This window comes from Lepidochelys olivacea (assembly GCF_965140295.1).
Source record: "Lepidochelys olivacea isolate rLepOli2 genome assembly, chromosome: 9".
Taxonomy (NCBI): domain Eukaryota; kingdom Metazoa; phylum Chordata; order Testudines; family Cheloniidae; genus Lepidochelys; species Lepidochelys olivacea.
The window spans coordinates 91,954-106,908 of NC_140419.1; the positions used below are offsets into that span (position 1 = coordinate 91,954).

At 43.1% G+C, this 14,955-nt stretch overlaps 1 protein-coding gene across 1 annotated transcript in view; it reads right to left on the reverse strand.

The window, feature by feature from the left end:
* The window catches only part of MELTF (melanotransferrin), a 75,003-nt gene that overhangs the window by 10,633 nt on the left and 49,415 nt on the right, over nt 1–14,955 (reverse strand). The window contains exons 11-12 of the mRNA XM_084638779.1: nt 6,824–7,018; nt 5,209–5,365 (exon numbers count right to left, since the gene is read on the reverse strand). Coding sequence (XP_084494905.1) covers nt 5,209–5,365; nt 6,824–7,018 — 352 coding nt within the window. The remainder of the gene's footprint in view (nt 1–5,208; nt 5,366–6,823; nt 7,019–14,955) is intronic.

The following is a 14,955-nucleotide window of genomic DNA, read 5'->3' on the forward strand; positions in this document are numbered from 1 at the left end:
TTAAGCACAAACAGCTTTAAGCACAAATATTATAGCAGTTTTATATCCTAAATTGGCCTATAACTTTACTATAACCCTGTTCACTCATGCTAAATAGCCCATAACACCTTGCATTAGCTGAAATAAGCTTTGGCATAAGCAGATAGGAAAGCTGTCAGGATCAGGACATATGAGGTATTTTACTATAGCAAAAGGTAGGGAGTTAGTTTCTCAGGCCAGTACTGGAATATCCCAAAGGAAGAGGACAAGACATAATGGTTGTTCTACCCTGGTACAAACCTAGAAGATACCTTCATGGACCGGTACCTGGAGTGCTAGTAGCCAAAACAAAGATAAGGAATGGAACAGGACATGTTAAGGAACTAGAACAAATTGATTAGTTGAATTTTAGTGACATGTAAATAAATAATAATTTATAAAATTATCCTACAAATACAATCAGCTGAAATATGTAACTTTGGGAACACACCTTTTGCATAAGGTGAATGTAACAACTCTACATGAGATGGTTTCCTGGAGACTGGTATTGTATAGAGCCTTTTTCCTGTACTATGTTATTATAAGCTCATACCAATACATTTGACTGACATTTGATCTCCTGAGACTATTTCATGATGAAACAAAGTGCGGTCAAGCAACTGACTATACATTTTATCAATAACTATATCCAGTAGCTGCTATTGGTATTGATCTGTAACTCACAAGAGCAAGGAATGGATCTTCCTGCTGTAGGATTTTCTTGGCTGTCTGTACAGCTCTCTCAGCCTCTCCACATACTTGTAGGTAATGTAGGCTGCTAGTAATATGATCAAAATCATATTTGGTTCAGAAAGATTTAAATTCCATTGCAGTGAATTGTGGTCTGTGGTCTGTCACTAGTTATTATGGAATACCTCAGTGAACAAAAATGCACTTCAGTTTCTCTATAACACTGTCATATTATGTCTTTCAAGTACATTATTTCTATATATTTGGAAAAATAGTCCACAAAGATGAGGTAATGATATCTTTTGAATTTACATAAATCTTCAGCTACTATCTTCCAAGGTCTGTTTGTTAGAGGTGTTTGTACATTGTATCGTTCAGTATTTTCTCAAGTTTATTTGTACTGGATCTCCTTTCCAAAGTCCAATATCCTCAAATACTCCATCGAATTCTTCCACATTTCTCACTAGGCCCATCAAGACTGCCATGCTGCGTCTAAGAAAGTTTTTGGTCTTTGATCATATGTGCTGTGAACGCATAGCTTTTGTCTTTGTAAGTTATTTCCATAGTGAACTGGCCCATGCAGTTCAGAATACCTTCAGGGCTACTCAGAGCTGTGTCAGGTGACTTCAGCTCTGAAAGGGGCTGAAGGTTATTATAAGTCCTGTCTGAGTTGACTGTGAGGTCTGCTCCTGAATCACTTTTAAAGTCAATAGTCTTTCCATGAATAGGCAAGTTTCACTCTCCAAGCAGGTTCCGTGTCATCACACATGATAGATCCCAGAAACAGTGACTCTTGATTGTCTGTAATATGAGTCAACTCCCTAACTGCTTTGGTGAGACAAAGAGCCACAAAATGTCCATATGCTGTGAATTTATTACACCTGGAGCCTTTAGCTCGATATGCATCATCTCTTGGGATATGAATTTTTCCATGTCTCCCCTTCTTCCCTTTAGCCAGTTCTTTATCCACCTTACAATTCTTCTACTAATCCCCAGCTTCTTTAATTTAACTAATAATTTTCCATGCAGTACAGTCTCTAATACTTCACTGAAGTCCAAGTATATTAGATCTACTGTATTCCCCTTATCTAGAACATGAGTTATTTTCTCAGTAAAGAAAATCAGGTTAGTCTGGCATGATGTATCTTTGGTAAACCCATGTACTGTGAAACCAATTTATCAACAACCTTCTTGAACTGTGGACACCACAACTGGACATAGCATTACAGCAGTGTGTGTACCAGTGCCAATTTGGGGCCCCCGGAAAAATCTCCCTTCATCTCAGCCCCGGGGCTGGAGGAGCTCTCGGGGGGACAGAGCTTCCCAGGTCTTGGGGCCACAGCAGGGGGTGGTGTGCACTGGAAAGGAGAGAGCGGCAGGGCAAGGGCACATTGGGTTGGGGTCATGGGCGCCTCAGGCAGAGGGGGCAGAATGGGGTGGGGCCACAAGCAGATAGAGCAGGGCTGTGGGTGGAATGGGGGCGGGGTCACAGCAGAAGGGGAGGAATAGGCTGAGGCCATGGGTAGGGCCATAGGTGGAAAGGGTGGGCTAGGGCCACAATTCTAAGGCCAGGACCCCCCACCCCCACTTGCTCTGCCCCAGGGTCCCAGTAGTAGACCTTAATCCATCTCTAGACTTGAGAAACCTTCACAGTGGTACATTATCTTAGAACAAATGGCACAACTCAGCCACAATGACATTTGTTGCTTATCAGTTTGTTGACTGCTAAATTATTATCTGAAGCTATGAAGTGTGACAGAAGGTCTGGAGTCCGCCACTAATCTACATTCCATGGCAAGGGAAAATTGCTTAGGTGGTTAAAAAACAAGAAGTCTGGATGAGCTGGATGCAGCCAGAGAAAATTATTTGTAAAAGGCTGTGCTTGAGTTCAATAGTTAGGCACTGGAAAGACAGCTATCATCTCCTGGAAGGTGGAAAAGCAAGTGCTTGCCAACCCTTCTGTATGTGTATTTATCTTCAGAAAAGTGTTTTGGGAAAATAGGGCTAGAGCAGGAGTGGGATGGGAGAGGTTTATAAGGGATCTAGGGTGAAGAAATGGGAAACAGCTCTCTCTTTGGACACAGGAGCATGAGACTGATACATTGAACAGCAGAGGTCAGAGAAGGGAGTTGCCCTTTAGACATGTAAGAGCATTCTTTCTTCTCTAGCTAAGCTAAGGGAAAAAACCTCTCTGGGCTCAGATTGAGTATCCAAATGAGGTATGTTATGCAAACCATTTATTTTAATTCTCTTAATTTGTAATAAATCCTGTTTTAAGGCAGCTACTCATAGACTCAGACTTTAAGTCCAGAAGGGACTATCATGATCATCTAGTCTGACCTGCACAACAAAGGCTACAGAACCTCACCCACCCACTCCTGTAATAGACCAATAACATCTGGCTGAGTTACTGAAGTGCTCTCATCATGAATTAAAGACTTCAAGTTACAGAGAATACACCATTTACATTAGTTTAAACCTGCAAGTGACCTCTCTCCATGCTTCAGAGTAAGGCGAAAAACCTCAGTGTCTCTGTCAATCTGACCCAGGAGAGAATTCCTTCCCAACCCCAAATATGGTGCTCAGCTGGACCCTGAGCATTTGAGCAACACCCAAAAGCCACACTCCAGGAAAGAATTCTCTGTAGTAACTCAGAGCCCTTTCTATCTAGTATCCCATCACTGGCTACTGGGGATATTTGCTACTAGCAGTCCCAGATCGGCTATATACCGTTGTATCCAGTCTCATCATACTATCCCCTCCAAACACTTATCAGGCTCTATCTTGAAGCCAGTTAGGTGAAGGTTTCTAACCATCCAAGGAGTGAAATTCTGGAACAGCCTTCCAAAGGGAGCAGTGGGGGCAAAAAACCTAATTTCAAACTTAGATTCATAGATATTAAGGTCAGAAGGGACCATTATGATCATCTAGTCTGACCTCCTGCACAATGCAGGCCACAGAATCTCATCCACCCACTCCTGCGATAAACCTCTCACCTATGTCTGAGCTATTGAAGTCCTCAAATCGTGGTTTAAAGACTTCAGGGAGCAGAGAATCCTCCAGCAAGTGACCCATGCCCCATGCTACAGAGGAAGGCGAAAAACCTCTGGGGCCTCTTCCAATCTGCCCTGGAGGAAAATTCCTTCCCAACCCCAAATATGGCGATCAGCTGAACCCTGAGTATATGGGCAAGATTCACCAGCCAGATACCCAGGAAAGAATTCTCTGTAGTAACTCAGATCAAATCAGACTTGTTGATAGCCAGTTTACATCCATTTGTCCACATAGTCTGCCTTAAATGAGAGCCAAGTCGTCAAACCTCTTTGAAGAGGAACAGCATGAAGAAAGGCATTGTAAGCTGTGTACAGCCTTCCTGCCCTAAAAAAGTCCTGATAGGTTAGGGGTGGGGCACATACCACACCCTGGCTTTTTGCCGTTGGCCTGCCTCCCACTGTGGGGGTGGTATAGTAGCTGGAGATTGGCTACTGACCACCTGATCAGCGATCCCCCATTGAAGGGGAGGAATGTCACTGCAGAACAGAGAGAGGGAATTAGCTGTAGGTCACCTGGTTGCTCTAGGTCAATCAAGCTGGCATAGGGACAGGACTGGGAAAGTGCTGCTGCAGTGGCAGGCTGTTTCATTTTGTGGTGGGAGAAAGACATCAAAGGAGGGGACAGCTGAGAGCAACTGTGGAGAGTCAGGCAAGGGGCAGCAGCATTCAGCACCCCAAGCTCCCAATGCAGCCCAGCATCTGTGACTTCAGCAAAGCGCCAGTTGGTACCCGGGATGGGACAAAGCACTCTGGGTCAGTCTTCTTGGGCTTTTAATTGGGTTAGAGAGCATTAAGCACTGGAGGCTGTGCATACTGTACTATTGCTAGGAAATGTGTATATGTAGAGAGGGCTATACTCCTGGAATTTGCCTTGATACTGAGTGAGATTTGCCCTGCTTAGATACGAGTTGTTTTATTATTGAGAGAAGTGTTGGTCCTGGGATTAACTCCTGCTTCTCCAAGGGTGTGTGTGTGTGCGTGCGTGCAGGGGTTTGGATAGGAACAAGGGGAGATAGTATTCCCAGACTCATGGTCTAGGATCTAACAGATAGCCTGGAGTCCAACCCCCACCATCTCAATCAGAAAGGCATGGACAGAAGCAACTTCTTTCAGCAAGATGTGCTGCCCAAGGTTATGATGGGTGCACACAAAGAGAGATGCTTACTGTACCAAAGAGGAGGTGTGTCAACAGAGATGTGGATGACATAAAGTGGCAGCTTTTTGATATATTTTTATTGCTGGACTTCTGAGAGAGATTTGTGGGACAAGTGCCATCTTAAACTTATTAGACAAGGTGGGTGAGGTAATATCTTTTACTGGCCCTCACCCACCTTGTCTCTAATATCCTGGGACCAACATGGCTACAATTACATTGAATACAATAATGCCTCATCATCTTTTGCAAAATAAGCATCCACATTGCACAATAATTATGTTTGTTCATTACCTGAAGGCTCCACTGTAGCTATAATAACGTTCCTGGGTACTTGCATCACATTTATTGTTTCCACTGTTATCTCCGATGCAAAGCTCACAGAGTTTTGATGGGTAATTGTCCATCTTGGCTGCAGGCACACAGCTAGCGGAGAAAAAGTCACTCACAGCTGAAAAAAGAAAGATGTGCCAACAAAAAGCATGGATAGGTGAGTGTCAGCCATTCACAAAACACCTAGATTACAATATCATTTAATTATATGGCAATGCAGGTTTCACTGAAAAGCCAGCAACATGCATATTATATTAGGCTTACTGGGACTGACTAATTATATCTTTCAAAACATCTTCAAAATTCAGTCTAGATTGTTAGCTGGTGAGATAGGCTGAAGGATAGATTGGATCAGATTCTCCAAGAGCACATGCTAAGTTTATAGTTGGTTAACAGAGGGTACAAACTGCTTTGATTACAATAGACACTTCAGCTGCATTTCTGAAAGTTGGTGTAAGATTTTGCATGTCCATTTTGTTAAAACAAGCAAATCAATTAATTCAGTGCAAAAATGTGCCCCCTATGTAGAAAATACACTTGCACATTTAAAGAAGGCTACGTATAATACTGGGCCTGCCCACTTCTTTGTTCATTAATTTGCACACACATTATTGATTAAAAATGCAATTGCAGGGGTAAAACTCTACTTCGAGAACTACTCATTCTGGGCCAGAAGCCTGCAGACCTTGTTTAATCTTTACTCCAATAAGGTCTTGATGAAATAGAAAGTTTTCAGGATTTGGCCCATGCACAATCTGTACACCCAATTAAGCCACAACTTTTCAAATATTTAGCCCAGAAGTCTGTTCTTGCTCAGTAAACATAGGTTGGAAAATACACCAGAACTGTGGGCCAAATTCTCCACTGACTTCTAGTAAATCCTGTCTGATCATATTGTCTTCATTGGGGTTACACAGAATTTGGCTCTGTGTTTCTTCTTCATTTGGGACTTCCATACAAAGTATCACAAAAAGCCTAATCCTGCAAGCCTTACTTACACAAGCAGCCCCATTGACAGCAATTATCTCCAGAGATTCACACTGAGGTATAGCGAGTTCATGACACTGTGTAACCCACACACCTCTTGGGTGTGGTGTTCTGTCCCATTTAGTGGTACCAAGTAGAGAGGGAGATTAATGAGTCTGTTCTGCACCTTAGCTAACAGCTATATGGCTTTTGTCTCATGCAGTAGAGGCTCATGCACTAAGCTCCAGAGGCCCCAGATTCAATGCCGCCCACCAATGACCGAGGTCTGTCAGCATTACAACTGCTTCTGTAAGGACTGCTTGCAGGAGAGGAAGGGCTGAAGGACTGGGCCCATATTGTTTTGCAGTGAGTTAACCATAAGATGAAATGGAAAAAAAGGTTTTTCTACTCTACAAGAGGAATTTCTCATGCATTACTCCCAGGAGACTTCCCAGGTGTAACAGACGTAATCCTCAGGCATCAAGATAAGCATTTAATACCAATATGAAACACACACTGAGCTAGGAAACTTCTCTTGGGACTTTTCTTCCCTGAATAAAAAAGGCACAACCAACCTGTCATTCCATCTTCTGATGTGTAGAACCCTTACCTTGAGGAATATTGCAGTCTGTGAGCCTAATAAAGCCCCTTTTAATTAGAACACCAATAGGGATGTTCCATCCAGCCATTCTCCCATATCCTGTGTGGCAGGACTTTTTCCCTTTCAGATCATTGATGGTGAAAGCATTGGAGGTTTTCCGTTTCACTAATGCCACAGCATAGTACATGTTGCTGTTGTCATCAGCTTGTTGGGAAGAAAAAAAATAATTATGCCTTTTCCTGAGTGGCCTTATTGTTTCATGAAAACCTGATTGATATGGCAGATCAATTATATCTCATTTGCTGCTAAATTCCTAACTCATCCTACATGAAAGAGATTGCACCAACAATTCCAGGTTATGGAACGTCATTTTTCCTCCTTTCATTATAAATACATAATTCTTAATTAGCTGTTTTACACTAACAATCTGACATTCATGTGGAGCCTTTCATTTATATAGATGCCTTTACTGCTGTCTTAATATAGAGATGGGTCTGAATTGCTTTTTCAAATGCCATGAAAATATTTCTATAAGTTTTAGTTTTTAGGAATTACCCCCCATCTTTTTTCCCCTTTTCATTTTGCAAAATCCTCCATTTGGGTCCTAAGCTACATGACTAAGCTGCTTTAAAAAGCACATTGCTCATATGTAACTTTTACAGATTTGGAGGAAAAGCTCTAAACATTTTGCAGATTTCTATAGGCTCACCTTGATGACAAACACCACCACTAGTCAGCCTTTTATCACTCTACTTTTGAAAAGTATCAGTAAGGGGAAGAATTTGATCTCAGCTAGAACTTAAAATGTAAATTACTGTATTATTTTCTTCTGTGAAAGTTCTTTCATTCATCCCCTGGGTGAAAAATGATGTTTGACATAGACAACAAAAGCTATGAACTAACACCACAAAATTCCAGAAACCTTCACATCTTTGCAGAACTGGTGAAAAGACAAAAAGTCACCAGTAACATTTTGGATAAACAATGTTACTCAGCCCTTTATTTGCACCTCATTGCTAAAGCACAAAATATTTGTTGTGGGTGGGTGCACAGAAAGGGCAGTAAGACATGCATGAGGTCAGACCATCAAAGAATAAGCACATAGAGCAGCCAGGGTCTGCCACTGACTTGTTGTGAGGCCTCCCCCCTCTGTGCCTCACTTTCCCTATTTGTAAAATGAGGATAACGATATTTACCCTCCTTTTTAAAGTGCTCTGACATGTATTGATGAAAAATGCTACATAAATACTGTCAATGTTCCTTCCCCACTCTGAACGCTAGGGTACAGATGTGGGGACCTGCATGAAAACCTCCTAAGCTTACTTTTACCAGCTTAGGTTAAAACTTCTCCAAGGTACAAACTATTTTACCCTTTGCCCTTGGACTTTCGCTGCCACCACCAAATGTCTAACACCGGTATTATTATTATTAGGAAAGAGTTCGTTTGGAAATGTCTTTCCCCCCAAAATCCTCCCAAATCTTACCCTCTTTTTTCTGGGGAAGGTTTGATAAAAATCCTCACCAATTTGCATAGGTGACCACAGACCCAAACCCTTGGATCTTAAGAACAATGAAAAAAACATTCAGTTTCTTAAAAGAAGAATTTTAATAGAAGAAAAAATAAAAAAGAATCACCTCCGTAAAAACAGGATGGTAAATACTTTACAGGGTAATTAGATTCAAAAAGTAGAGAATCCCTCTAGGCAAAACCTTAAGTTACAAAAAGACACAAAAACAGGAATATTCATTCTATTCAGCACAGCTTATTTTCTCAGCCATTTAAAGAAATCAGAATCTAACGCATACCAAGCTAGATTACTTACTAAGTTCTAAAACTCCATTCCTGTTCTGTCCCCGGCAAAAGCATCACACAGACAGACCCAGACCCTTTGTTTCTCCCCCCTCCAGCTTTGAAAGTATCTTGTCTTCTCATTGGTCATTGTGGTCAGGTGCCAGCGATGTTATCCTAGCTTCTTAACCCTTTATAGATGAAAGGGTTTTTCCTCTGGCCAGGAAGGATTTTAAAGGTGTTTACCCTTCCCTTTATATTTATGACAAATACTAAGTATGATTATTGTGCAGCCCAAGTAGTAAGCAGGCAAAGTCCATTGACTTCTAAGGAGATGTGCACACACTTAAGCAGTGGTGAATATGGCTATGTAAAATATGCCATTGACAAATGCGAAGTTCTAAATGTGGGAGAGACTAATTGGAACTATTCATACACCATACTGGGGGTGTCAGCTAAGGAAAAGAATGTGGGAATCATTGTAGGCAGCTCACTGAAGACCTCTGGTCAATATATATCTGCGGTTAAAAAACTAACAAAAATTAGCAATGGAATAGAGAATAATACAGAAAATATTATAATGCCATTATATAAATCAATGGACTGCCTCCACTAGAATACTGTGTGCAGTAATGGCCACCCCAGCTCAAAATGGCTATTGCAGAAATATATGGGTGTGTCAAAAATGGGTTACAAGAATGTTTGGGGCCTGGAGAGACTTTCATATGAAAAGAGACTGAAAAGGCAGGAACTGCTTAATAGATTATAAGGCCAGAAAAGGACCATTGTGATCATGTAGTCTGACCTCCTGTATATCACAGGCTGAATAAGATTTCCTGAATTAATTCCTGGTTGAACTAGAGCAGATCACTTAGAAAAAACATCCAATCTTGATTTAAAAATTGCTAGTGATGAAGACTCCACAACGACCCTTGGTAAATTGTTCAAATTGTTAATTACCCTTTCTGTTAAAAATTTGTAACTTATTTCCAGTCTGAATTTGTCTAGCTTCATCTTCCAGTCATTGTATGTTGCTATACCTTTGTCTGCTAGACTGAAAAGCCCTCTATTATTAACTTTCTGGTCCTCATGTAGGTACTTGTACACTGTGATCAAGTCACCTCGTAACCTTCTTTATTTTGGTAAGCTAAATAGATTGGGTTCCTTGAGCCTTTCACTATAAGCATGTTTTCCAAGGCTTTAATCATTCTTGTGGCTCTTCTTTGAACCCCCTCCAATTTATCAAAATTTTTCTTGAATTATGAACACCAGAAGTGGACACACCAGCAGCAATCACATGAATGCCAAATGCAGAAGTAATATAACCTCATATAGGCACCAAATTTCTAATCTGCTGGGGGGTGCTCCCACCAGCTCCACCCAGGCCCCTTCCCCACTCCACCCCTTCCCCCAGTGTCCCCCCCACCCTGAATCTTCCCACCCTACTCCACCCCTGCCCTGCCTCTTCCCGCCCCCACCCCACCTCTTCCCTGCCCAGTCCCTCCCTAGGGTGACCAGATAGCAAGTGTGAAAAATCAGGACAGGGGGTGGAGGGGTAATATATCAGGACTGTCCCTATAAAATCAGGACATCTAGTCACCTTAGTCCCTCCCCCTGCATCCTCACACCTCCTGACACCGCGAAACAGCTGATCCATGGCAGGCAGTAGGCACTGGGAGGGAGGGAGAGGCGCTGATCAGTAGGGCCTGCCGGTGGCAGGAGGCACTGGAGGGAGGGAGAGGCCTTGATAGCAGGGCTGCTAGTGGGGTTTGAGCACCCACCATTTTTTCCCCGTGGGTACTCCAGCCCCAAAGCCTTCATGGAGCTGGTGCCTATGTAATCTCCTTACGTCTACCTGAGAGTCACAGAATCATAGGTCTAGAAGGGACCTGTAGAGCTCATCTAGTTCAGTCCCCTGTCATGGCAGGATTAAGTATTATCTAGCCCATCCCTGACAGGTGTTTGTCTAACCTGCTCTTAAAAAGCTCCAGTGATGGAGTTTCCCCAGCCTGCCTAAGCAATTTATTCCAGTGGTTAACTACGCTGACAGTTAGGAAGTTTTTCCTAATGTCCAACATAAACCACCCTTGCTGCAATTTAAGACCATTGCTTCTTGTTCTATCCTCAGAAGTTAGGAGTAATTTTTTTCTCCCTACTCCTTGTAACAACCTTTTATGTACTTGAAAATTGTTATCATGGCCCCTCTCAATCTTCTCTTCTTCAGACTAAACAAACCCAATTTTTTCAATCTTCCCTCATCGCTCATGTTTTCAATAATTTTTATTACTCTATTCTGGACTTTCTCCAATTTGTCCACATCTTTCCTGAAATGTGGCACCCAGAACTGGACAAAATACTCCAGTTGAGGCCTAATCATTCTGGAGTAGAGCAGAAGAATAACACTCCTGCATCCGACAAAGTGAGCTGTAGCTCACGAAAGCTTATGCTCTAATAAATTTGTTAGTCTCTAAGGTGCCACAAGTACTCCTTTTCTTTTTACTCCTGCTAATACATCCAGAATTACGTTTGGTTTTTTTGTGTGCAAGTGTTACACTGTTGACTCATATTTAGCTTGTGATCCGCTATGATCCTTGCTAGGCAATAATTTTCCATTTTGTACATGTGCAACTGATTGTTCCTTCCTAAATGGAATACTTTGCATTTTTCTTTATTGAATTTCATCCTATTTGCTTCAGACCATTTCTCCAGTTTGTCCAGATCATTCTGAATTTTAATCCTATCCCCCAAAGCACTTGCAATCCCTCCCAACTTGGTATCATCTGCAAACTTTATAAGTGTACTCTCTATGCCATTATCTAAATAATTGATTAAGATATTGAACAGAACTGGAGCCAGAACTGATCCCTGCAAGGCCCCACTTGTTATGCCTTTCCAGATTGACTGTGAACCGCTCATAACTACTCTCTGGGAATGGTTTTCCAACCAGTTGTGCACCCATCATCTAGTAGTTCCATCTAGGTTGTATTTCCCTAGTTTGTTTATGAGAAGGTCATGCAAGACAGCATCAAAAGCCTTACTAAAGTCAAGATATACCCCACCTATCGCTTTCCCCCTATTTGTCAGACTTGTTATCCTGTCAACAAAAGTTATCAGGTTGCTTTTACATGATTTGTTCTTGACAGATCCATGCTGACTGTTACTTATCACCTTATTTTCTTCTACCTGTTTGCAAACTGATTGCTTAATAATGTGCTCCATTTTCTTTCCAGGTATTGAAATTAAGCTGACCGGTCTAATTCGCCAGACTGTCCTTATCCCCTTTTTATATATTGGCACTATATTTGCTTTTTTCCAGTCCTCTGGAATCTCTCCTGTCTTCCATGACTTTTCGAAGATAATCACTAATGACTCAGATATCTCCTCAGGCAGCTCTTGAGTATTCTAGGATGTATTTCATCAGGCCCTGGTGACTTGAAGACATCTAAGTAGTTTTTTATTTGTTCTTTCCCTATTTTAGGCCTGGTCTACACTATGGGGTTAGGTCGAATTTAGCCGTACTAGGTCGATTTTAAAATGAATGCGTCCACACAACCAACCCCACTCTGTCGACCTAAAGGGCTCTTAAAATCAACTTCTGTACTCTTCCCCGGCAAGGGGAGTAGCACTAAAATCGACCTTGTTGGGTCAAATTTGGGGTAGTGTGGATGCAAATCAATGGTATTGGTCTCCAGGAGCTATCCCAGAGTGCTCCATTGTGACCGCTCTGAACAGCACTTTGAACTCCGATGCACTAGCCAGGTACACAGGAAAAGCCCAGGGAACTTTTGAATTTCATTTCCTGTTTGGTCAGCGTGGCGAACTCAGCAGCACAGGTGACCATGCAGTCTCCGCAGAATCGCAAACGAACTCCAGCATGGACAGAAAGGGAGACACTGGATCTGATCGCTGTATGGGGAGAAGCATCTGTGCAGGCTGAACTCTGATCAAAAAGAAGAAATGCAAATATATTTGCCAAAATCTCCCAGGGCATGTTGGAGAGAGGCTACAACAGGGACACACAGCAGTGCCGCGTGAAAGTTAAGGAGCTGAGGCAAGCCTACCAAAAGACAAAGGAGGCAAACAGTCACTCCAGGTCAGAGACCCATACATGCTGCTTCTATGATCAGCTGCATGCCATGCTAGGAGGGGACCCTACCACTACTCCACCACTGTCCGTGGACACCTGCAAGGGGGGAGTCTCACGCAACAGGGAGGAGGATTTTGTGGATGAGGAAGAGGAGGAGGAGAATACACAGCAGGCAAGCGGTGAATCTGTTCTCCCTGGCAGCCAGTACCTTTTCATCACCCTAGAGCCAATACCCTCCGAAGGCAGGATCACCGACCCTGAAGGCAGAGAAGGCACCTCTGATGAGTGCACATCTGTAAGTACAGTACAGGGTTTAAAAGCAATAGTGTTTAATGTTTGATTTGCCCTGAAGAATTGGGATGCATTTGCGGCCAATACAGCTACTGGAAAAGTCTGTTCCCATGTCTGGGGATGGAGTGGGAATCCTCCAGGGACATCTCCATGAAGCTCTCCTGGAGGTACTCTGAAAGTATTCCGGAATCATTTCAGCACAAAGCATGGCAATGAATGGTCCTGGGTTTTGGTCGTATTCAAGCAACATTTGGTCTAAATCTTTCTGTGTTAGCCTCAGAAGAGTGATATCATTCATGGTCACCTGGTTGAAATAGGGGAATTTTTGTAAGGGAACAGTAAAAGGACCCCGTTCATGCTGGGCTGTTTGCGCTTGGCTAAAAGGGATCATCCTAGAGAATGCATCCAATGAAGTGAACTGTAGCTCACGAAAGCTTTTGCTCAAATAAATTGGTTAGTCTCTAAGGTGCCACAAGTACTCCTTTTCTTTTTGCGAATACAAACTAACATGACTGTTACTCTGGATCCTGGAGAATAGCCACTCGGTAGGGTGGGGGGAGGTGTGTGCTGCACATCCACCTGAAAACAGCAGCCCCTCCTTTTAAATGTGAAACCCAACCCATTGCTTGCTATGGGAAAGGATGGTGCTGCAGTGTGAAACCATTCCCACATATTATGCGTAAGAAGCCAACCCCACATACCCTTTGCCTTACCATGGCTGCATGGAAACTGAATTCTGTTGCCCAGACGTGTGTGATGTGTCACCATACCAGCAGGCGCTCAATATAAAAGGCAAAATGCGACCTTGTACCTAAAGCACATGTGCTGTCTGCTGTGAATTGCTTGATTCACTGTGAAAGAGTCTCCCTTTTGTTCTCAGAAGTGTAACATCTTAAATTTTACTTTCCCTTTTTATCTCCCCCCATATCATCTCCGTCCCTGAGGTTATCACAGATTAGAAAGCAAAAAAAAACGCACTTGCGATGACATGTTTTCCGAGCTCATGCAGTCCTCCTGCACTGATAGGGCACAGCTTTATGCATGGAGGCATTCAGTGTTAGAGGCTAGGAAAGCATTGAGTGTGAAGAGCAGGGACACGAGTGCGAAGAGCGGAGGCAAGAGGTGATGCGAAGGCTAATGGGGGAGCAAATGGACATGCACCACTTTGTATAATTAAGTATTCATTGGGCCAGAAAGAGAGACAGAGGAAGACATGAGAGATTGATTGGAGTTTGAGGCACAAGTGGTCTTCTCGTCCATCCTCCCCATGGAAGGAAAAGGCCTAGGTAGAGACTGTCGAATCGTAGAAGTCAATGAATGGCTACGCAGGTAGTGTCGGAGAGAAGGCTTTGGATTCTTTGACCATGGGATGGTGTTCCAAGAAGGAGGAGTGCTAGGCAGAGACGGGCTCCACCTAACGAAGAGAGGGAAGAGCATCTTCGCAAGCAGGCTGGCTAACCTAGTGAGGAGTGCTTTAAACTAGGTTCACCAGCGGAAGGAGACCAAAGCCCTGAGGTAAGTCGGGAATTGGGATACCGGGAGGAAGCACGAGCAGGAGCGCGCGAGAGGGCAGGGGTCCTGCCTCATACTGAGAAAGAGGGACGATCAGCGAGTTTTCTCAAGTACCTATACACAAATGCAAGAAGCTTGGGAAACAAGCAGGAGAACTGGAAGTCCTGGCACAGTCAAGGAATTATGATGTGATTGGAATGACATAGACTTGGTGGGATAACTCACATGTCATGGATGGATATAAGCTGTTCAGGAAGGACAGGCAGGGCAGAAAAGGTGGGGAAGTTGCATTGTATGTAAGGGAGCAGTATGACTGCTCAGAGCTCTGGTATGAAACTGCAGAAAAACCTGAGTGTCTCTGGATTAAGTTTAGAAGTGTGAGCAACAAGGGTGATGTCGTGGTGGGAGTCTGCTATAGACCACCGGACCAGGGGGATGAGGTGGACGAGGCTTTTTTCCGGC